This window comes from Protopterus annectens, chromosome 5.part0 (assembly GCF_019279795.1).
Source record: "Protopterus annectens isolate FY-2018-M chromosome 5.part0, PAN1.0, whole genome shotgun sequence".
In the NCBI taxonomy this organism is placed as follows: Eukaryota; Metazoa; Chordata; order Ceratodontiformes; family Protopteridae; genus Protopterus; species Protopterus annectens.
Genome location: NC_056735.1, coordinates 905852184 through 905876609, shown reverse-complemented (window position 1 = coordinate 905876609; position 24426 = coordinate 905852184). Strand labels below are relative to the sequence as shown.

The 24426-nt window shown below is 40.7% G+C and overlaps 1 protein-coding gene across 2 annotated transcripts in view; it reads right to left on the bottom strand.

Annotated features, from left to right (window-relative positions):
- Nucleotides 1-24426, bottom strand: part of ALG8 (ALG8 alpha-1,3-glucosyltransferase) — a 625276-nt gene that overhangs the window by 513312 nt on the left and 87538 nt on the right. For both annotated transcript variants that reach the window (XM_044072699.1, XM_044072700.1), the window contains 2 exons: nt 15961-16154; nt 9745-9854 (listed from right to left, as the gene is read on the bottom strand). In XM_044072699.1, coding sequence (XP_043928634.1) covers nt 9745-9854; nt 15961-16154 — 304 coding nt within the window. The remainder of the gene's footprint in view (nt 1-9744; nt 9855-15960; nt 16155-24426) is intronic.

Sequence of the window (24426 nt, the reverse complement as noted above, 5' to 3'; positions counted from 1 at the left end):
CTGCCCTCTGGGATATGAGAGTTTGGACTTGTTTTAATGCCTCTGCACACTGATTTGGAGGTAAGTCTGGGTACTCTCTGGGAATTGGGAGTTCATTGAAAGTGAATTTGTATCCCTAAATATTTATCTTTAAGACCCATTGGTCCTTTGTTACAGACAGTCAATTTTCTTTGCAGAGGAACAGCCTTCCTCCTAGCATTTGGTGGGTAAAAGGAGGGCAGAGGGGGGAGTGAGAGTCATTGAGAGTTTTTCCCATAGAGGGATGGCTTAGATCTTCCTGCCTTTGGGGCAGAAGTGGTTCACTGTTTGGTTCTCTGCTGTCCCTGGGATAGACACCTGGGTGGTCTGTCCCTGCAGGGCTTACCTTGCCCCTGTCTGCTAGGTGCAGGAAAAGACCAGTGCTTAGAGGGAAAATTCCTGCTGAATCTATGAGGTTGAACCTGAAAGAAATCATTTACTATCTCCACTGATTTTGCTTTGTCTTCCATCTTTTTAAGCACCTTTCTGCTTTTTCTCCAAACAAGTGGTCTTTATCCAAGGGTGCATCAATTAATTTAGAGTTGACATGATCAGGGAGAGGTTGTTCCTTCAACCATGCATGTCTCCTAATGACAGATCCAGACACTGCTGCCCTGCTTGAGGCTTCTAGTGCATCATATCCACAGTGTAAAGAGTGTTTTGCCACTTGACAAGTAGAGTGCAGTAAATCTGCCAACTCTTTAGAATTGGAACAATCAGGAAAGGTAGAAATATTTTGTTTTAATAGTTCCAAAGTGTGTTGTTGACATTCTAACACATGGAACTGACAGCCGAATGCTCTGATAGTTAAGGTTGTAGAGATGTAAACTTTTTTACCCCATCTGTACAGAGCTCTGGCACACTTGTCAGAAAGAGTAGGATTCTTTGCAGAACTTGCCCTAGTTCCTTTAGGTCCCCGTGTAATGACCTCCTGGTCTGTAGCAGGACTTCTGTTTAGGTATTTGTGAGAATCCAGTACTCTGTAATACCTGTCAGGTTTACTGGGAGCAGGTGGGCATCAGGGGCTCAGCTGGATTCATGGAAAACATCATCCACCACTTCTAAGATGGGGGGGGGGGTGGCCAGGGGTCTGTGCTGGGGTAGGTCTAGAAACTCTCTTAGCCTTTTCTTAGACTGAGGGAAGTCCTGAGATTCCCGGTGGAAATGTTCGCTGAGGGTGTGCAGGCTTTCCCCAAAGGAAAGGTCTTCTGGTGGGGAGGCAGAAGGAATGGATTCCTCTACATCTGAATCGTCATAAGCAGTCAGAGGTTGTTGTTCAGCTTCAAAATATCAATAATCATATTCCTCAGAATCCTGCTATGTCCTTAGTTCAGGAGAAGGGTGTCTTTTCCTTTTAGAAGTTGTAGCCTGACTGTCCTGGATAAGGGAGATAAGATCCTCTGCCATCTTAAGCATTTGAGCTTGGGGTGGTGGAGCAGGAGTAAGATGGTGGCTAGAGGTAGATTTTCTAGGAGTGGCCTGGCTTCTAGGCCTAACAGTATCCATCGGTCTGACAGAAACGGTAGTCGGATGAAAAGACGTCAGCTTTTGTCTAGAATCGGTAGTGTGAAAGGCCTCCTCGGAAGCCGGTGCCTGCATTGTGGCTCCAGACCTAACCGAGGCAGAGACAACCAAAGGCTCAGAAGATGAAGAAGATTTTTGTGGCATACCGGACTCCAAAAGGGTCTCGGTAGAGGCCTGCATAGATATTGTATTGGGCATCAGGGGCCACAAAAGCACCTCATTGAATTCCAGAGAACTGACTACCTGCTTAGTGGTAGAGTCGTCAGAAGGCTTAGCCTTGTGTGGTCTGTCTCTATCTTTATCCCTACATTTTTTTCGGAATGTCTATGGATTGTTGGCTGACGGACACCATTTGTGAAGACTGAGGATGGAAATACCTGTCTACAATAAAAGCTCTAAGATGAATGGTTCTCGTGTTAAAGAGGGCACAGAACCGGCAACGGGAGACGTTCTGGTCTGGGCCTAAACAAGTGACGCAGTATGTATGGAAGTCTCGGTGTGGGAACTGATTTCCACAGGAGAGACAACTGTTAATTTTTTCGGACATCGGTCAGTGCAAGAAAAAAGGATCCCCAATGGGGTACTTAGCTTTAGACATTTTCAGCTGTAATCCAAGCTCTGGTGGCGACCGACCGGCACACTTGCGAACTGCTTCTGCTACAGGCTCCACGGCAAGACAGACTGATGTAATGGCATTAGTTGCCTTGCTTTATAGCACTGATCAACTGACGTCAATCTACAAGTGACAGCAGCTGATGCAGAAAAACATTGACTCTGGTATTCGGGCTGGCCGAGGGCTACCACAGCAGGGATAACCCACAGGTGATGACTACAACAGTGAAACACGAAGAACATGTGCTTAGCATTTGGTCAGCAATGCCATAAATGTAAGAAATGGAACTATTTTCAAAAGTTTTTTAAATCAAGTAAGCCTCATACTGTTATAAAGAAGGGTCATTCGAAAAAGCAAATTGATCAAGTAGAACTGCAACAGTCTACTTTCTATGTAGACTGTGTATCAGTGACTGGTGAAAAGATTGATGCAGCAGACTTACTGGCAAAAAATGAAGTATTTTGTATCGTCCAGATCAATGGTAAATCTAACAAGCTCAAAGTAAACACTAGTTCAAAGTTTATGTTATGTCAGCAGACACATCTGCTAAGGTGAGAGTTGCTGAACAACTAAATGTGACCAGTTGTGTGAAAACTGTTGCTTATGGAGGTGAAGAAATTCAAACCGAAGGCTCAGTAGTGCTTTCACGTTTTGTGGCCAAGAACTGTTACAGCTTATTATTCTATGTAGTTCGAAGACCTGTGCAGTTATTACTGGATCTCAGAGACAGTTTGAGAATTAATTTGCTTTCTTTTTCCAAAGAAGTTCATCAAATAAGCACATGTCCGGGTTCCAGCTTCACTAACACTATTTTTTCAGAATATGCCAATGTTTTCAATGACAAGTTGGGCAAACTTCCAGTTGTGTATTCTATGAAGTTAGACCCAGGGATCAGTCCAGTAGTCAGACCTGGAAGAAAAATCTCAGATAGCTATGCAGCATAAAGTCAAAGCTCAGTTGGACAAAATGGTGCAGCAAGGTGGAATTTGTCCAGTTACAGTAGACCGAATGGGTGTCATCCAAGGTAGCAGCTCACAAAAAAAGGCTCAGACGAAATCAGAATATGCATTGACCCAAAAGATTTGAACAAGGCATTAACAAGACCGCATCATCCCATGCGTACAGTTGAAGAAGTCACAGCTCTAATACCACATGCCAATGTTTTTTCTGTCAAGGATGCAAAAAGTCCATTTTGGCAAGTGATGCTCGATTGCAAGTCTTTATTACTGACTACATTCAGTACCCCATTTGGAAGATACAGATTTCTTAGGATGCCATTTGGAATAACTTCCATAAATGAAGTCTTCCAGTGTGCAATGAAGCAAATTTATATGGTCATGGTTAGAACATCACCAGAGAGCACTTGAAGATCTTAAGCAGAAAACTGCTACTCCACCTACATTAAGATACTATGATGTCAACAAACCAGTAACTCTTTCCTGTGATGCTTCAAAATTTAATCTTGGCGCAGTTATTCTTCAAAAGAGTAAACCAGTAGCCTGTGCATCTAAAACATTTACCTAAACTGAAGTCCAATGTGCTCAGGTTGAGAAAGAACTTTCGGCAATAGTATTTGCATGTTCCAAGTTTCATGATTATATCTATGGTCAAGATATTCAGATTGAAAGTGATCATCAGCCTCTGGTTACTACTTTAAAGAAGTTATGCATTCAGGTCCAGCAAGATTGCAAAGAATGATGCTTAAATTGCAAAAGTACAACTTCAAAATGGTCTACACAAAAGACAAACTTCTTTATCTGGCTGATACCTTATCCAGATCACCAAGAAATACAATGGAACAGCTTGATGCAGAAAATTTTGACTTCAATGTCATGGAAGTGTGTAATTTTTCTACAACAAGACTTCTTGTTCAGTATGCAATAGTACTAAACCACATTTGCAAAAAGAACCACTTCAGCTAAATCAAGTTCCTGAACTACCTTGGTCAACAGTAGTTACTGGTATATTCGAGTGGAACAATCAACATTACTTATTACTGGTAGACTCTTATTCAAACTGGTTTGAGATCGATTTACTACCTAACTTAATGTCCCCTACTGTTATTACCAAGCTGAAATGTCATTCTCAGTCCATGGAAGTCCACAGAAGGTTATCTCTGACAATGGTACCCAATATACCAGCCAGTTATTTCAGAAACTTGCAGGAAAATGGGACTTTGTACATGTTACAAGTTGTCCAGAGTATATACAGTGAAATGGACTAGCTAAATGTGCAGCACAGAATACAAAGCAATTACCTGAGAAGTCAAAACGTGACAATACGATGTCTTTTTGAATTTACTCAATCTCAGAAACATACCCCGTGACAGTATACACACCTGCTCAGAGACTTTTGTCTAGGCAAACCAGAACAACACTGCCTATCAATTCCAGTTTATTGAGGCCTAAATCTAAAAACAACAAAGCAATCAAAGCCCAATTATTCAGAAAGTGTTCTTTCCAGAAGTCCAGCTATGACAAGTTAAGCAGATTTCTTCGTCTGCTGAAAGAAGGAGAGACAGTGAGGATGCAAACGGTGAAAAGTTTCAACTGGATTGGTCAAGTAACAAATATATGTGAAGAGCAGAGATCCTATCTTGTAAAATCTAAGGGTGTGGAGTACAGGAGAAATCGCAGACATCTACTTCCTGTATCAGAACCAATATTGCAGCAATGTTCCTATGAAATAAACTCTAAATCTCAGAGTGATTCAGACAATGTTCCTGCTCCACAATGCATCTTGATTCCCACTACTATTTCTGATAATGTTCATAATGTCCCAAAGGTTGAACATTTGGCAGAGACAATCCCAGTTGCTAAATCTAATTCCAATTTATATGTCACACGAGTTGGTCGTATTTCCCAGTGTAAGATACTCAGTAACTTGGACGTAGTTTATATATATATATATATATATATATATATATATATATACACACACACACACACACACACACACACACACACACATACAAACACATATACATTTACATATACACACATATATATAGTTTTGTATAATTGTATGATGGACAATTACTTTGTACCTATAGCATGTCAGTTAATGTTGTCAACGTCATTTCTCAAAGAGGGAAGATGTAGATTAACATATGTGTTGTACCTTTAAAAAGAATTTCTAAGACCTGAATGAGCATATATAAATAGCAGGCACATGCTACCTTCAGTGCCATTTTGTGAGCACAGCCAGAGTGTGAACATCTATGAATGAGTCAACTAGCTTGTATATATGTTTATGTTTGTATAATGTAAAGCTGCTTGAACAGAACCCACAATGTTCTTCCACTTCATCCCGACTAGATAAGTGACACATTTCTTCGAAAAACATAAGTAAAGGTCAAAGGTAGTCTCCAAGACAGATTTATATCAGTCCATTCAACACCTAGTTTAACTCCCATGACAACAGAATGAGGAAGAAATTATCTTATACACTACAGATGTGCACAGACAACTGAGCTATGACATATAAAGAAGTTTCCTTCAAAAAGATAATTTGTGCCACATCTAAAAAGCACACAAAGTATGCTAGCAGAAAAAGAGATCCTTTGTAAATGGAGGCAGTACAGTATTGCACTTTATTAGGACAATCAAGTGTTGAAGATAAACTTTGCAAGATTAGTAGCCATCATTCAAACCTTGTTTAACAACTGTACCATCTTGGGATATTTGTGGAAATACTACTTTTGAAGGTGTTTCAACATCCATTAAGCATTATACATTACAAGATATGAAAGCACAATCTTCAAAGAGCTACTGTCATCCTTCTACCACCCATATTCTAGGACAGTACCTCTAGGTTTACTATCCAGTCTGTCAACCTATTTATCATAATTCTTTCTTTCTACACTACACAATACAATAGTGGAAAACTAATACCAGATCCTTATGTTTAACAAAAGTCAGTCAGCTCAACTCCCTACCCTCTTTGTTCTGGATAATTTTATATATAATTTTTGGTGCATTAACCCTGGCTGCTTTTGTGATAAACTTAGGGGCTGCCAGCCCAGCTAGATACAATTTTGCAAATAATTCTATGTCATTGCAAATAATATGATCCACAGACTTTTTGACAAGTGTAAGAAACTTGTGTTATGTGCTGAACTTCAAAAATGTAACCACAGTGCACCCTGCTGGAAGAAAGCTGATAAGTAAAGATTTTTATAACTGTGTATGATCTCAAGCTCAGAGACAGGATGTCTGCAACTGGAAATTCTTTCTATTGTCCTAAGACAGAGATTTTATTTATTTATTTTTTATTTAACATTTGTTAACCGGGAAAGTCCGACTTGGAAAGAGCTAATTTTCAGCAGAGGCCTGGGGAAAAATGCTCCAGATGCATGTCTTTGTAAACTGGGAGGAAACTGGAGCACCCGGAGAAAACCCACACAAATGCAGGGAAGACATGCAGACTCCACACAGGAGGCACCCCAGCCAAGAATTGAACCGGGGAACCTTTTGCTGTGAGGTGACAGCGCTACCACTGCACCGTCTAATAGAGATAGATGCACCATATAGATAACTACCAGGTTTCACATGTAATGTGTCTTTTATTGCTGTGGCTTCCTGACAGGTGCAGATCAAAAAGAAATGTTAAATTTTGTGTCTGGGAACTATATCAGAGAAGTGACAAGAACAATGTAATCTGAGATGACTCAGCAGTAATGTGTATTATCAATTTAAGGACTATCTCAGAAAGAAAGTATAGAATTTTGTATTTTGTTCTGAAGCTGACAACAACTTAACAGCACTTGCTTTGCTCTGTAAGATTGGTCTAGCTATTTTCTATGTTTATGTCACACTATCCTAATGTTGTTTTAAAGTATTTCCTGTGACTTCTGAACTCTCTATTGTCATTGTGTTGAACTAATGGACATAATGACATGACTAATGGTCATGGATGGCGCAGTGGTGCAGCGGTAGAGTTGCTGCCTCACAGCAAGAGGTTCTCCAGTTTGAATCTCGGCTGGGGTGCCTTCTGTGTGGAGTCTGCATGTCCTCCCTGCGTTCGTGTGGGTTTCCTCCGGGTGCTCCGGTTTCCTCCCACATTACAAAGACATGCATCTGGAGCATTTCTTCCCAGGCCTCCGCTGAAAATTGGCTTTGTTCCAAGTTGGACTTTCCCGGTTAACAAATGATAATTAAATAAATAAAATAACGAGTATTGTCTTATGTTTTTTATTATTTATGATTATATTTTTAAACCTTTAAACTGTGGCTGTTTTGTGTAGAGATACGTTATGCTCTTAGCGCACTTGCATGTATTTGGTGATACTGTACAAAGCCACTCCAATAGCCTTGCTGTTCCTCACACTTACTAATTGGATAATAATAACATTACACAGTAAAATTGGTCATCCTTTGGGAAGGGCCTTATTAATAGCTGATAAGCCCCTATATCACAAGATGGGTTGCAAACTGGCTCAGAGATAGAACCCACATGGTCAGAATCGCAGGTGCCATGTCCGAATCCAAACCAGTTACAAGTGGCATCCCACAGGGCTCAGTTCTGGGACCTCTCTTGTTCAGTATATACTTCTCTGAGGTTCAGGCTAACACAGGGGGATTATGGCTGACAAAGTTCGCAGATGACTGCAAACTGGGGGCGATAATCGAATCTCCAGCTGACACAAGCATCCTCCAAAAGGGTCTCACAGAGACGGATGCTTGGTGCCAGAGCCACGGCCTCAAGCTAAATGCTAAAAAGTGCATAGTCATCCCCTTTGGGAAAAACAAGGTGCCCACAAATTACTACATAGGTGGTAATCCATTAAGTACGGAAGAAGTAATTAGAGATTTGGGGACCAACGTAGATAGTAATCTCTCCTTTGATAATCACGTTGCCAAAGTGGTTAGAAAGACATTCTATATAGCCCACCTTATCACGAAAGGGTTCGCATCGAGATCAAGAGAGGTCATTGTGCCCCTCTACTCGTCACTCATCAGGCCCATAACTGAATACAATGCCCCTTTAGGGATGTACCTTACCCGACACCTGCAGCAACTGGAGAGACCCCAAAAGTACCTCACCAAGAGGATCATGGGCTACAAACAGATGTCCTATGCAGCTCGACTAAAGAAACTCCAACTCTACTCAGTTGCTTACCGCCTACTCAGAGGCGATCTATGCCTGATGTACAAAGCCATGTCAAACCCAGAATTAATGGACATGCTCCACCTCAAAAAATCTAAGTCCCTTAGAGCTACACGCTCCAGGGACCTAAACCTCAACACAAAAATAAATAGGACATGCTGCAGGGACAGATTCATTTCCCAGAGGCTTCCCTCACTCTGGAATAGAATCCAAATTCATGTTAGACATAGCCCCTCGCTGACCCTCTTCAAGCAAAATTTGGACGCGTGGATGGGAAATCGCAAATTCACCCCTGGGATCTCCCCAGTGTCCCTGCTAGACAGAGGCACAGTAAACTAATCTTAAAAGGGTACCTTCTGTGACCTACTTTACAGAGGCACAGTAGGCTAATCTAATAGGGAGGCGGAAGCCAAATACACTCTGGCTAGGCTTATAAATGCCCTAGGGCAGATAGCCTAGTATCTACCTATGAACCTATGAAGAGTAGTTGGTGGCACTGATTTCTACCTTATATTCTGGGCAGAAGGGGGCATAGCTGGTGAACCTGTGCCAGATTTCCCCAGGAGTATCTGTGTGTTTGTATATAACTCATATCTCAAAGGGTGTGTGTGTGTCAGCTACTGGGGCAGGGACACGAAGCACTGGTTGGACAGAGAGGGTATTGGAGGTTTTGGCTTCACTACTCGGCTGAGATCTGAACCCTACAGCTGTGCCAGTGGGGAGTCTTATTGGGGATCTGGAGAGAAAGTGAGAAACCATCCCCAGACTAACTGTGATCTCTGTGTGCTCTTAATGGAAATTGTATTTTACTGTGTGTGTACTTGTTATATTCCCAATGTGGATGCTCCTCACTGGTGCTAGTGGTGAGGATTGAGGCTCCTTGATTACTGGGACAGTGCATGGGCATCACAACTTTTACAAAGTTTGCAGTCTACCGACTGTTGCACACCCTTGATATGTAGAATGTCTGTGGTGACCTGCTTTGCTTCAAGGTGAAGGATAAATTCCTTTTCAATAAAAAGACCTTGCATTAACATTATAAACAGCTTGATGTCATACCTAAGTTTAGCAAAATAAAGATATGATGGAGGCTCAAGACATGATGTGGCTACTGCTCAAAAATTCTTATCAGATGCCAGTATTAAGGTAAAATTATTAAGTTTCAAAGCATTAACTGCTGTAATACTTCTCTTTCAGAAAGATTTTGTTGAGGAGGATATTAGTCAGCAGCAATTCTGACTCCCTTGTTTGGTCCATACACAAGATATTAACATGTAGTAATGTTGCAAAAAAAATGGTGAGGAAAAAGGTGTCACATACATCTGCTTACAAAAGAAAATCACAAAAAGTTTCTCATTTCTTCTGGGAAAGCATACCAAAACAATCAATCTGGTTGTGCCTCTCCTTTAATGTTTTAAACTTAAGAACTGTCATCTTTAATCCGCTTGCATTTTAACCTTGATTATAGAATAAAAGGATACGGTCCACAATAAGCAAGCCAAAGTTCCATAACAGCAGCACAGCAAGAACAAATGCTGGTCTCTTAAAAAGCTCCTTTCCATCTTTCTTTTCAGGTATGCACCTACAGCATCTAGGAAAAAACAGAAAACAGATTGCATGCCAATGTACAACATCCTGCCTTGAAACACCAGCAAGTACATATTACATGGTTTAATGCAAGACAGTACTGATGAAACAACACATCAAAATATGTATAAAAGATTAATATTTATGTAGAACTGCAGAGCTTTGCAATGAGTGTGACAGTTATTTTACACAGCTATGAGCAATATGCAAAACTAGAACTTTTTTGCAGTTATGATTGTGTGCCAAACAAGGAGATATGATATGAAAGTGGCATAAAAAGCAAAAGGCAACTTTACAAATATAGGCTACAGCAATAGCCAAAAGCTAGGATGATAATCTGTAAAACTGAAAAATAACATGTTTTAAAGTTATCTTTAGAGTATTCATTTACCTTTTTGCATAAATCTTTACTTTCAAACACTCGAAGATGCCAGCTAACACTAATGTATTAAATGGCATAAAGTTTCAAAACCAGTACATGAACCCTTCCATACAAGCATTATAGCACAGCAATGGTTATGTTTACGTTGGCCAGGTTGAGCTTGGTTAGCAGGAAATTGTGAATGGGAAATCAGGTGGCAGTCAGTTAACTCTCAGCCAGTCTGACTGAGATTTCTACATGTGCTGTCTACACATTATATAAGGAATGTGATGTCATTAACAATATTTGCATTCAATGTATCAAATGTATTCCTAGTGAATAATTACATGCTTAAGCCTACAATATTAGATCTCCTGAAATAGTGGATAATTTTAGAGCTATTTGTTCCAGAGAATCCCTGCCTTGGTTTCATACATTTGTAGCCTTTGAACTTTTCTTGTGTGACTTCTTGCCAAAAGAACCATTATAATACATGCCCACAAACTCTAGAGTTCTGAGATACTGTCTTGTTGTAGCATTTGGTAATTCTGCCACCTGGTTCTTAAATTGCATTACCTTATTGACCATACGTGTTGGCAAGAATACATAATGAGAATGCTGATTCTGTGCACTGATTCTGTAAAAGAAAATACAGTTCTGTAAGATGAACTTACCATAACAGTACATGTTCAAAGGATCGCTACTGCAGCAGCCTTAGCAGTATGGATTATATACTGCCAAGGATATAATAGCCAGCCAGGTCCTAAAGTTTCAGAGCACCTACACACACCCAAACTGTTAAGCAGCTCAAGCTGAGCTGACTAAAAGACAAGTATGGGTGCGAAGCCCTTCACAGCTTTCCTGCCAACAGAGAAAAGGAGGCTGAGCCCTGAAAGGGCAAGGCTAGAAATAACAAGGAATAACAAAAAATAAATGTCCACATCTTGGCATAAAAAACTCATCAAAAGACAAGGGCTATGAAGGGAAGGAGTAGCTACTGCAGCAGTGATCATTCAAACATCTACTGTTATGGTAAGTTCAGCTTATACAACTGTACTATGTTCTTCATATTGATCACTACTACAATAGTTTAACTATATAGGTAGATTACCACAGCTAGCTATACATTTGGAAGGTGGAAGTAGAAGGGTCCAGGAGCCCACGGAAAATGGTCCTAGCAAAACATGATCTAGACCTAGGGAAGGAATCCAGCATATAGTGCTTTGTAAAAGTATGTAGACAGGATCCAGTAGCAGCTTCCAGAATACTTCTAGAACCCAACTTTTTCCAAAAGCCACAGAAAAAGCCAAGGTCCTTGTAGAGTGGGCCTTAGCCCTGTCTGGAATGGATATGTCATGGTGAGTATAACAAAAGGTTATTACCATTTGTTATACTCACCACGACAAATCTATTTAGAAATAGTTTGTTTTGACACAGGTTGTCCCTTCTTCTTATTCTTGTCTCATTTTTAGGTTCAGAAAAGAAAACGGGGAGATGTACAGTTTGATTTAAACTCAGATGCCACTTTGGACATAAAAGAAGGATTAATTCTAACAGAAACCCTGTCCTTGTGGACAATGAGGTAGGGATGACTCACCACAAGAGCCTGCAACTCAGATACCTTTCTTGCAGAGGGCAGAGTAAACAATAAAACTGCTTTTCATGTTAAGAACCCAAAATCAGCCAGATTAGTTGGTTCAAATGGAGCAAGTGTTAGTTTCTCTAACACTAAATTAAGATCCAAAGCAGTGGCCACTGGTTTACTTGGAGGCCTCTTATGTAAAACCTCTTTCAAGAACATTTTGACATGTGACAGCCTTGAAAGAGGAGGACCCATGGACAGACATGCTGAAATGGCCAATAAATGAACCTTGATAAAGGAATAAGAAAGGCCATAGGATAGTAATTCACGCAAATACTGTAAAACCAGAAAACAACTAGCCCTGAATGGGTGCTGGTTATGTTGTTGGCACCAACTAGAAAACCTTTTCCATTTGCTAATATATGACTTTCTAGTAAGCAGGCTGTCTTGCCTCTATTAGTGCCTGCTGCATGTCCTCAGAAAACAGGTGTCTAAAAGGAATTAAGACCCTATCATCCAGGCAGTCAACTGAAGATGACTGATGTCAGGATGTATCAAATACCCCTGTTCATGTCTCCTGGCCATTTCCCAAAGAAGAGAGAACCACAGTTGCCTAGGCGAGAAGGGAGTCACCAGAATGATTTTGGTGGATTCCTTCTGAATCTTCAGAAGTGCCCTGGATATTACTGGAAAGGGCGGAAAGGCATACAAGGACATTCCTGTCCAAGGAAAAGAAAAGGCATCTGTCTTCCATGCCTTTTTGCATAGAGTCCTGGAACAGAATTTGCCAGTTGATTGTTCAGACAGGAGGTAAAAAGGTCTGTCTGGTGAACTCACCACAGATGGATCAAATCTTGGAAGATCCCTGGGTCTAGTTTCCATTTTTGAGGTTCTAACTTGGTCATGCTCAACTTGTCTGCCATTCAGTTTTACTCTGACAGAATGTAGGAAGCCTGTAGAGTGCGACTGTGCTGTGAAGCTATATCTCAAGCTAACATGGCTAGTTTGCAAAGGCGGTGCAAGCTAGTTCCCCCTTGCTTGTTGATGTACTACATCACTGTGGTACTGTCTGTATCCCACACCCCCTGCACTTTTATGTCTCATAAAACTGCTCCCCAAGCAAAGTCTGAAGCATCTGTGGTGACTGACTGCTCTGGAGCAGAGACACAAGGGGAGACCTTGATTTACAGATATGTGTTGTTTCCACCAAGTGATTTCTCTTCTGAGAAATACCAGTACTGACATATCACACGATAAAGGGTGTTGATGCTAGGACAAAAGAGATTTCAGATACCAGTGTAAATTACTCAAGTGGAGTCTTGTCAGGGGTATCATGAGAATCACAGATGTCATGAGACCTAAACCTTTGAAGTATTCCTTTGAAGTGACAGAAGTCTGATGTTCTAAAAGTAGCAAATATAGTAACAGAGATAAAACAACTGGAATTAGGATTTTTAGAAAAGGGTAGGATCAAATTACATAGCAAAAAATGAAAATTGTGGGAACAGTACAAGCAGTGGGTCTGCCATAGTGTTTGAAAGTACTTTTACTGTGTTTTTTTTCTGTCAAAAAGTAACTTTTGTGAACTGGTAGTTTTACTGGCATTATTGTTTGTTTTCCTCGGAATAGAGGCACCATTTTTGTTTTGACCATGGAACAGACTGTCACCCTCACGGTCAGTCCTCCTTCCAGCCACAAAAAGATAAAGAAGCAAACATACTTTGCCACCACAGCAGGCTAGCAATTTACTTCAGTTACAGGAGAGTGACTCCGTTGTGGCCATTTGCTGTATCGCAGACCACTCATCTTTTACCCCAGATCCACCTGGTGTAGCACCTATAGCCACTATGGACCAGAGGTTAACCACGTACTCTGTAGCTATTGCGGGCCCCTCACTAGGCAAGGGAGAGCCACTCTTATCAGTCATGGGAGAGGGAACAAGGAAGGTTTCCCCTGTTGTATCAGAATGCTGTGCCCATCCCTGGAAGGCAGCTGCTGCCATTAGCATCATGGTTGGCCCCATTTTTTGTCAAAAAGAAACAGAAAATCAAGCATGTATTTACTACTCCTCAATTTTCTTTGGATAGGAGTAGTTTACTGGGACTGACTCAGGTTTTTTTTTGACAGAAAAAATCAATAAAAAGTACTTTCAAACACTATGGCAGACCCACAACCTTAAAATAAACACAATTTCCTCACAGAAAATATTTTATCAGTTAGATAACACCACTTTTAAACTGAGAAACGAGTGTTCTATTTAACATTACATTACAGTCTCGTGTTAATCTATTAGAACACAACACTCCTGGCTTTAAAATAACTTTCCTGAAGAGGAAAGTAATAAAACATTAGTAAAAAATAAGAAAATGGAAGTTTTTTCTCCAAAAGGAACTTATTTTCCCAGCTAAGGAAAGCACAATCCAACAGTCAAATCATCAAAAGCCTAAGAGGAGTCTACTCTTTGGCGGCAGTAAAGCTCTGAAGGGCTTTGCGCCCAAACTTGTCTTTTAAGTCAGCTCAGCTCAAGACACTTTACAGTCTGGCTGCATGGAAGGTGCCCTGAAGCTTTGAAAGCTAGCCAGTTGTTATATCTTGACAGGATATAACCCATATAGGTTAGGCTGCAGCAGTGACTAATATGAAGAACAACTTTCAGTGTTTAGAATTATTCTGATGAAGTAGAAAGAATGCTTAACCACAGATAAGCTTTGATGCAAATGAAAAAGTCAATTTACAGAGCAGCAGAAGATTTGTCAAAGCACATTAGCCAGAATCTACACAAATAATCACTGAATTTTACCAGTTGTTATCTGTAACTGTCTACAAAGGCCTGACAATTTCACAATCTGTCATATAAGAAGGGATTGCACAGTGTTGTCTTCTGTACTCTGAGACATAGCTCTCAACAAATCGGGGACAAATCTCAATAGAATCACTGGCAAATCCAGAAATAATCAGGGACACTTGAAATATTAGTGCTATTAACTTGAAACACTGACAGAATAACAGAATGTGAATTAATATACTTTTTCTGAAGGAAAAAAGTCTATAACTCTAATTAATTCCATTATTTATTAAGTGTAATTCTCCACCTTTTCTCTAAAAGTCACCAGTTTTGGGAGAGATTAAGACGGGCAGAGACAAAAATGTGAATCAAAATCAGAGACAGTTGTGAGGTATGCATATAAGAGTGGTGGTGGTGCTTTGTTCACCATATAAAATACTTGGCTATGGTTAAAATTTTGTAAAATTCCCATTTGACTGGTTAGTCCTCCGTGAAGAAACGTAAAATGTGGCAGATTACTCAAATCTATTAGAACTAGGACTAAATACAAAATAAATCTGAAACATTACCATCAGGGACCTGCAGATAAGATAAAAGAATACAGGTTACAACTTCTGACCACATGTACACAGTGAAACTGTGATGAGACAGTGATTAAAGATAAAAGAAACATGCAATGAGCCAGGGATAATAACCAGGACATCTTGAGGGTATGGCCTCATTTGGATGATGCAGTTTAGGATGGCAGTAATCAAGTGGCTGGAGACACTGGCACAACCTGCATATTACAAGAACTGCCCCAAAAGTCCTGTGAGAACAATGTGAAGAAAATTAGACAAGCATTTCCATAAGCAAAGCAGTGCATATGGATATATAAAGCAAACATTTAAAAAAAAAACTTATTTATTTTACCTACTAAAGTACTTAAAAGAGCTACATAAAATATGAGAATATATGAAAACTGCTAACTGGGTGAGGGCAGGTTAGGAAAAATAGATGGCCAGCCTTTTTTTAAGAAGTATCCAGCAGCACTAACATTCTAGAGTGTCCCAAGATGTGGGTGCTATAAAGGTTAGAACATTCCATCCAACCAAGTCAGCATAACAACAATATGACAATGGAGCTACACACAATCACAGAATGAGCTGTGCAAAAGCATAGTACGAAACCAAACAGAGCAGGATAAGTTGGCTAAAAGAAGTGCCATTGCTAATAAACTCTAGATTTTTCTATTTTGACTGATGTCTGCCTAGACCATAAAGTGATGTATAAAAATTGTACCATTTAACTTTTAGAATATGTATTGAACTTCGAAAACCATTCCCAGTGTTTGTAATTTTAAAAAGGGATACCAAGAATCCTAAAATATGAATAGGACTTACTCTCTAGCTGCATACATGAAGAGAATATCTGTAAAGATGACAGTGAGCCTTTGAAAGATGATGGTAGCCGTGCTTCCATAATTCAGGTTTTGAACTGCCAGCATTTCCTTATCAAAATACCTGCCAATCTGTGAAAGCAGGTATTCAAACCAAGCAAACAGAGGGGGATAATCCAATGTCCATTCTGAAGTATCCTGGAAAAGAAAACAGTATCATGTAAGCACGCATATTCAGCTAACAATATTACTTGTGCACAGTGCCATGCTAGATGATTAAAAAGCAAGATTATTCACTAAATTGCTCATTTTCACACATACACGACAATGTTTAATGTTAATTAACATGAAATAATGCAGAATTAAAAATGCAGAACAATATAAAAAGGCTTAAGAGAAAAGTAAGAGAAATACTGGGACTGGAAAGACAAGAGTTTGGATCTTTGAGAAGGTTATGCAAAGACTAAGAAGACAGTATCAAAATCCATCAGAAAGATCAAGGGGAAAACAGAAAAGAGGTTAGCAGTAAACAGTGAGAGTGCAGAAGGCCTTCTTTAAGAAACATGTGATGAATGCAGGGAAGTTAAATGTTCAACTCTCGAAAACATAAACATACACACGTACAAATATTTCAAGCACGTGCATTAATGCCCTTCCAGCTTGCCACTATACCAAAACAGTTGTGCACATAATAAGTGTCCAGGCTGTTCTTAAAAATATCAAAACTAGTGCTTGTGCTAATGTAATTTGGTAGTCTATTCCATGCATCAACAGCTCTCTCTCAAGAGAATCAATTAAGTACACTTCTCATTCCTACAGAATCTTCTACATAGATTGTCTGATGATTCTCTACTACATTTTGATAACTCCAAACATTCCCAGAGGTTGCTGTCTCTAAATGCCCTATACACCTGAGTAAGGTCTCCTCTTAAATATCTATACGAGACACTGTACAGGTCCAGATATTTAGTCTTTCACAATAACGTAAATTTCCACATCCACAGATGCTCTTGATATATATCCACCGTACTCTTTCCAGTTTACTCATGCTTGTTTTCTTATAAGGTTTCTATACTGTAATTCCATACTCAAGTTTGGGTCGAATGTAACTAACAAATAATGACTTCCTTATTTCTGATTTGCTGGACTTTCTAAATCGTTTTATACATCCTACGCTTCTATAACTATCATTAACCAATTGGTTGACATGATTAGAAAAAATTTCAAAGCTGGATCTACCCATATATATAGCTCCTTAAATAGATAGTACAGTTTTGTACCTACCATAAATGTAGATGTTCGAAGATCCACATTGCTGCAGTCCTTACACTTGGGTAGTCCGCTGTCCTCGGTCGGCCCGAATATCAAAGTATAAGGCTGACGTCGGTCAGGGCGCATTTGACTGACATCAGGACGTCAGGGTACAAATGCGCATGACCGACGTCATATCCTCAGTCTTTTCTTGCCCCAGATGTCAGAAGACCCTAAAAATAAAGGTCAAAACCAAAAGACAGCAAACAACCAACCAACCATCCTTGCACTAACTATATGTACAATATATACAATATACACAATATGTACAACCCAACCCACACAACCACCTCTAACTACAGAGGGGAAGGAGGGAGGGTAAATTGGACTGCAGCAATGTGGATCTTCGAACATCTACATTTATGGTAGGTACAAAACTGTACTATGTTCTTCATCTCACATTGCTGCAGTCCTTACACTTGGTTAGAATCCCAAAGCAGAGGTAAGGGAGGATGGCTAACTACAAGGAAGCCGGAGCTGCCAAAATGCCCTGCAAAACAGCAGTGGCAAAACCAGCCCTGGACTTAGAGTAAAGTGGCAGGTGATAATGCCTAGAGAAAGTATGCACAGAACTCCAAGTAGCTGCCTCCAAAATATCCTTGGTTGCCACTCCCCTCAAAAAAGCTGTTGAAGTGGCAGTAGCCCTAGTGGAATGAGGCCTAATCCCAGCTGGAATCTCCTTGCCATGATGGGAATAACAGAAAGCAATGCAAAACCCAATCCACTTAGAAATAGTTTGTTTTGACACAGGCTTGCCCTGAGAACTCAAAGCAAAAGAAACAAACAACTGCTGAGACTGCCTGAACCCTTTAGTTCTGTCCAAATAATAACGCAACTGCCTGTGGACATCTAAAGTGTGCAAAATCTTTTCCCCTTTATTTTGGGGATTTGCATAAAAAGTAGGCAAATGAATAGTTTGGTTTAAAGCCACACTAGAAACCACCTTAGGCATAAAGGAAGTATTAGTTCGTAATGATACCCTATCCTTATGGAAAATCAAGAAAGGCTCAACCGCCATAAGGGCCTGTAATTCAGAAACCCTTCTTGCAGAGGTAATGGCCAACAAAAAGCAGTCTTCCATGATAAATATTTCAACTCAGCAGTAGCTGCAGGCTCAAAAGGTTGTAGAGTGAGTTTCTCCAACACAAAATTGAGATCCCAAGCAGGAGTAGGAGCTCTTCTGGGGGTCTTATATTCTTTGCCCCTCTAAGAAATTGCTTGAACAAAGGATGAGAAAACAATGGTGGGTTGCAATCATAGTGAGCTGAAATTGCTGCAGCATGAACTTTAATAGAAGAGAAAGACAAACCTTTGTCTAGTAACTCAGTAAGATATTGAAGAGCCACACACAAATTAGGCTCAGAAACATCAAAATCTTTTGCTGCACTCCAAAACAAAAATCTCTTCCATTTGTCTGCGTACACTTTCCTTGTACTAGGCCTCCTAGCTTCCAAAATAACATTCAAAACTTGCTGAGGAAGTGGAGGCCCACTATGGTTCAAAACAGAATATGCCAGGCTGTTAGGTGCAGAGAGTGAAGCTTGACATTTAGCAAATGGCTGTCCTCCTCGGACAACAGGTGTGGAATCGAAGGCAAAGGCCATGGAGGCTTCCGTACCAGACTTCTCAGTAATGGGTACCAGTGTTGTCGAGGCCAATCCGGAGCTATTAAAATCATCCTTGGCTTGTCCTGTCTGACCTTTAGAAGTACCTTTGGGAGGAGAGGCAGAGGTGGAAAGGCATACACATGAAGATTGCTCCAATTGAAAGAAAGAGCATCCACTCTCCAAGCTGTGGGATGAAACCTTTTGTGCAAAACCTTGGCAGCTGATGGTTTAGTGGAGAAGCGAACAGATCTATGTCTGGAGTTCCCCAGGACACTGTCAATTTCTGAAATACATGAGGATCCAATTTCCACTCGTGGGGATCCATAATGCGTCTGCTCAACACATCTGCTAAGGAGTTCTGTGCTCCTGGCAGAAACCTTGCCTGAAGATTGAGCTGTAAACTGAGAGCAGTCTCCCACAAAATCATTGCTTGCCTGCATAGAGGATAAGAATGCGTTCCCCCTTGCTTGTTGATGTACCACATGACAGTTGTGTTGTCTGTTAGAATCAACTCCTGCCCTGGAAGAAGTAAATCCTTGAAAGCTATTAATGCAAACTGGACTGCTAACATCTCCTTCATGTTGATATGCAGATGTTGTAGTCTGACAGGCCACTTGTTTTGTATCCACTTTCCATTTAGATGAGCTCCCCAAGCTTTGTCTGAGGCATCTGTCGTTAAAATCTGACTCGCCTCTGGCCGGGTCACAGACAGTCCCTTGTTTAGGTGACATTCCTGAGCCCACCACAAAAATTCCTTTTGAATGCAAGGTATTATTTGAATGACAGTGTCCAGATCCTGGCAGTGCTGTGTCCATACATTTTTGAGATACCATTGTAGCTTCCTCATATGCAGTTTGGCATTGGGAAGCACCAGAATACAAGATGCCATGAACCCTAAGGCTTGAAGGACTGTCCTTGCAGTCAGCCCGGACTGATGAGATAGTTGATGGAAGTAAAAGGATAGACTCTTTTGTTTGTCCGGGGTTAAAAAGGCCATCTGGGATGCTGTATTCAGTCTCACACCCAGAAAGCACATGTCTTGAGAGGGTACTAGACTGGACTTTATTTCGTTCACAGAATACCCTAGGCATCTTAGCACTGCTATCACATATTCCAAATGATGAAGAAGCTCTTCTCTTCCTTGAGCCAGAATTAGGCAGTCGTCCAAATAAGGATAGATCTGTATTCCTTTTAGTCTGAAGAAAGCTATCACTGGAGCCAGAACTTTCGTGAACACTCTGGGCGCAGTAGATAAGCCAAAGGGCAATGCAGAGAACTGATAGTGAGAAGTCCCAGCTCGAAACGCAGATACTTTCTGCAACTTAGTCTGATAGGAACATGAAGGTAAGCCTCCTTGAGATCCAAAGTTACCATCCAATGATCTTTGCCCAGCAGAGGTAAAAGCTGCTGCAACATCAACATTTTGAACTTGGGAATGTCCAGATAAGTGTTGAGGATAGATAAATCCAAAATTGGTCTCCACGTGTTCCCCTTCTTTGGTACTAGGAACAGGCGAGAATAAAATCCTAGGCCCACTTCTGGCAGAGGGACCGGCTGTATGGCCCCTAGGTGGAGCAACAGAGAAACCTGTTTGTGAGCCTCTATTCTTTGTTGAGGAGGAACGTCTGGCATGCCTTTGAAAGGAGGCAAGGTATGGAAATAAAACCTGTAGCCGTGGTGTATGATATCCAATACCCATCTGTCCTGGGTAATTAAACTCCAATTTTCTTTGAAAAGTGCCAACCTTCCTCCCAAAGGTGCTGCCAGACGAGCAGGCTCTGGCAGCTGAAAAGGTAGGTCATTGGGTCTGCTTACGAAAGGACTGACCCCTGCCCTCACCCGAAGCCTGTGCAGGAGAACTCCCTGTTCTAGGCCTGAAAGAGCCCTGGGCTCTGCCCTTACCACGTCTAGATCTACCCCTAGACTGTGAATCATAATAAGGATACGTCCACCCTTTAGTAGGCCAATTTCTACTAAACTTTGGAGGCTGGACCTGCAAAAAATCTTTAACAGTCTGCATAGACTTAGCCTTGTCTTCCATTTTCTTTAAAACTGTCTCAACAGGAGGACCAAACAACACGTCAGATTGTAAAGGAGCATCTAAAATCCTTGTTTTAACATGTTCAGACAAATTCTGATCCCTCAGCCAGGCGTGCCTGCGAAGAACTGACCCAGTGGCAGCCACCCTAGACGAGGCCTGTACAGCATCAAAACCACATTGCAAAATCTTGCAACTCTTTACAATCAATACCTACTGCCAGAGCATCAACCTTAGACTTCAATTGTGAAAGGAGATAGTTTTGGTATTTCAACATGTGAAACTGGCAATTCAGAGCCCTCATAGCAAGAGTGGAAGAAGTATAGACTTTCTTTTCCCATCTATCCAAGGCCCTAGCCTCCTTGTCTGCAGGAACCGGATTCTTAACAACAGAAGCCTTAACACCTTTAGGCCCCTGGCTAACAGTTTCTGGGTCTGCCCTAGGACTCTTAAAAGATACTTATGAGCTTCAGGCACCCTGTAATACCTATCCGGCTTAACAGGAGCAGGAGGCAAAGAATCAGGATTAAGAGAAGCTTCTGTATAAACATCTTCCACTACATCCAAAACAGGAGGTATAGCCAAAGGCCTATGCTGGGGTAAAACAGAAATTCCCTAAGCCTTTTCCTGGAATCAGAGAAGTCCTGACCTTCCCACTTAAAATGCTCCCTCATGGAATGAAGAGTTTCTGAAAAAGAAAAATCCTCAGGAGGAGTAGCAGAAGGAGTAGAATCATCCACATCAGAATCAGAATAAGGAGAGTACTCCTGCAAGTCTTCAGCCGAAGACTCTGAAACATCTGAAGCCTGCTCAAAACCCCCAGCTCAGGCTCCACCCTAGGTCTCTTATCAGGAGGGGGCATAGAACCCCTAATCAAAGTAATCAAATCTTCTGCCATTTTAAGCATATGCTTCTTGGGCACAGTACCTGAAGAGCTAGGGGTAACACCAACTGAAGCTAAACCTGGCCTGCCCCTGGGAGAAGCCTTTGAAACAGAAGGAGAGGGCCTAGCCCCCTTAGGAAGGGAGGGAGTATAGTAACATGAGAAGCCCCTCAGCCTGACTAGTCTCCTGAGAGGCCACATCTTGCAATAATAAGGTCTCACCCTGGGAACACAAAGAAACCTCCGGTGGAGCCACCGGCTCCACCGACACCTCTAAAGAACCGGCGTCCGGGACAGGCGGTTCTTCTTGCCTGGGCTTATCTGCCTTGTCCTTGCGCTTCTTGAAGAAGCGTCGGAGCATCCGACGGCATTTTATAGTTGCACCGCTTCCCAAAGACTAACCTTGCACAATCCAACCTTCTCTTTATAGTGCGTTTATTAAATCTAGCACAAGAGCGACAGCCAACAACGTCGTGCTCAGGCCCTAAGCAAGGAATACACAAAGTATGATAATCTCTATGCGGTATCTGTTTCCCACAAGAAATGCAATTATTAACTTTTTCTGACATCCGGTAAATGACTGAGGCAAGAAAAACTAAAATATTCCCCAACGGGGTACTTCGCCAACTTTGAACTCGGTCTGAAACTTCTAAATCGAAAAATCTCAGAACGCCAACTGGCACTTGCAATGCTGCTTCTGCATCGGACCATGCGGCAAAAAAGACTGAGGATATGACGTCGGTCATGCGCATTTGTACCCTGACGTCCTGATGTCAGTCAAATGCGCCCTGACCGACGTCAGCCTTATACTTTGATATTCGGGCCGACCGAGGACAGCGGACTACCCAAGTGTAAGGACTGCAGCAATGTGAGATGAAGAACATCACTAGTTTCAAACACTGTGTGCTGTATTAAATATTCACATTCCAATTTGTCTCTTCCATATCTCATATGTTAAGCTTCTGATATAGTTATCAGCATATTATTCTCCTGTGCCCAAATGGTAAATTAAGTCAAGTTCTTTTGCAGACATGCCCTACCTGTAACATGTGTAATCAGTTTACCCCATTTCAGGTCATCTGCATGTAGACTGGAGAACATCTCAGGTGAAAAAGATGTGAAAGATACAGGACCAGATTCAATAAAGCCTACACTAAGTACACACAATAAGTATTCAAGAACATTCTTATCACATTTTTGTGCTTTCTAGACACTTAGAAAAATTACACTAAATGTACATGTAGTCTACACTTTGTGATAACCTTTGTGAATCCCTGTCAATATTTAAAGCTGCAAGAATATCAGTAGAAAAACTAAAATTAGGGGGAAGAAGGTGTGAGGTATGTCTGTTCACTCAGAACGATGTACACTTTGTGTAGGCATTATTGAATCCCGGGGACAATTTAAACAAATATGGGCCTAGGACCTGTCCTGCTGCTGTATTATACTTGCCATGTCCTATATGTAAGCAATGTAGTTATCCATCTTTTCAAGGTTATGTCAATAGCTAGTTTTTCTATTTACTGATCAGTGTTTTGAGCATGACCCTGTCAAATGTTGATGTTAAATCTATATAAACAATATTACAGCACAATTTCTCATTCATAGCTATTTTTTTTAAATTTTATTTTACATTTGTTGACCGGGCTAGTCTAGCTGGATATATGTCCTTTTTCAGTAGAGGCCCGGGGAGATAAGCTCCAAGGCATGGTCTAAATACAATTGTACAAGTTCAAACAACACAGGAAAAAATATCAATATACTAATAAAAATAGCAACTTTAAAAAGGAAATAAAACTCATCAACAATGGTATTAAGTAATTAACAGTACAGAGTTTGTAACGGAATATATTATTGAGGAAACAAATCATAAAACAGTGAAATTTCAAGTATGGAGACATATCAGGTTAGGTCATAGTTAAACAAAGGAAGTTAGGTGAGAAGTAATGTAGCAAAGGAGTTACTTAAGAAGAGAAAGTAAAAAGAGGATATAAAAAAAGAAAAGGGGTAGATAAGAAAAGGATGATAAGATGGGAAAAAAGTAGCAGAGGCTAGTAAGCACTGGATAGGTTAGATAACTTAGTAGAGGTAGAGGACTAGTCTGGTTTTGAACAGGGGCATAGCCAGTGAGTTTTGAGGAGAAGTTTAAGTCTATTTTTAGAGAGAGATAATGAGGTGAGTGAAGAGAGGTCACAAGGGAGAAAATTCCAGGATTTACCTACAGAATTAGAGAAAAGGGAAACATTCTATTACATTGTTAATAGAACATCATGCTACAGGTGGTAATAAATCTATATTGTTTCAAGTCCCAACCTTTCCGATTCTGTCAATAACAATCAATATTACCTTCTACATTATTTTTCCACAGCATGAAAGTAAACTTGAGGGTCTTTATGACTTGCAGTTTAAAGGCCAAGCAACAGGCAAAGCGTCTAAATTAATACATTCTGTCTGTGTTCATTAAAGAAGCAGAAAAGAGGATACCAATCTGGCCTGTCTATCTGGACTAACAGCTTTAGACAAAATCCAAAATGCTTTATTCTCTTTCTCTGAGAAAGTCTTAAATTGATAACACAGTACTGCTGAGTTATTTCACATTATATCATTCTTGACACTTCTCTGGTTTAGTTT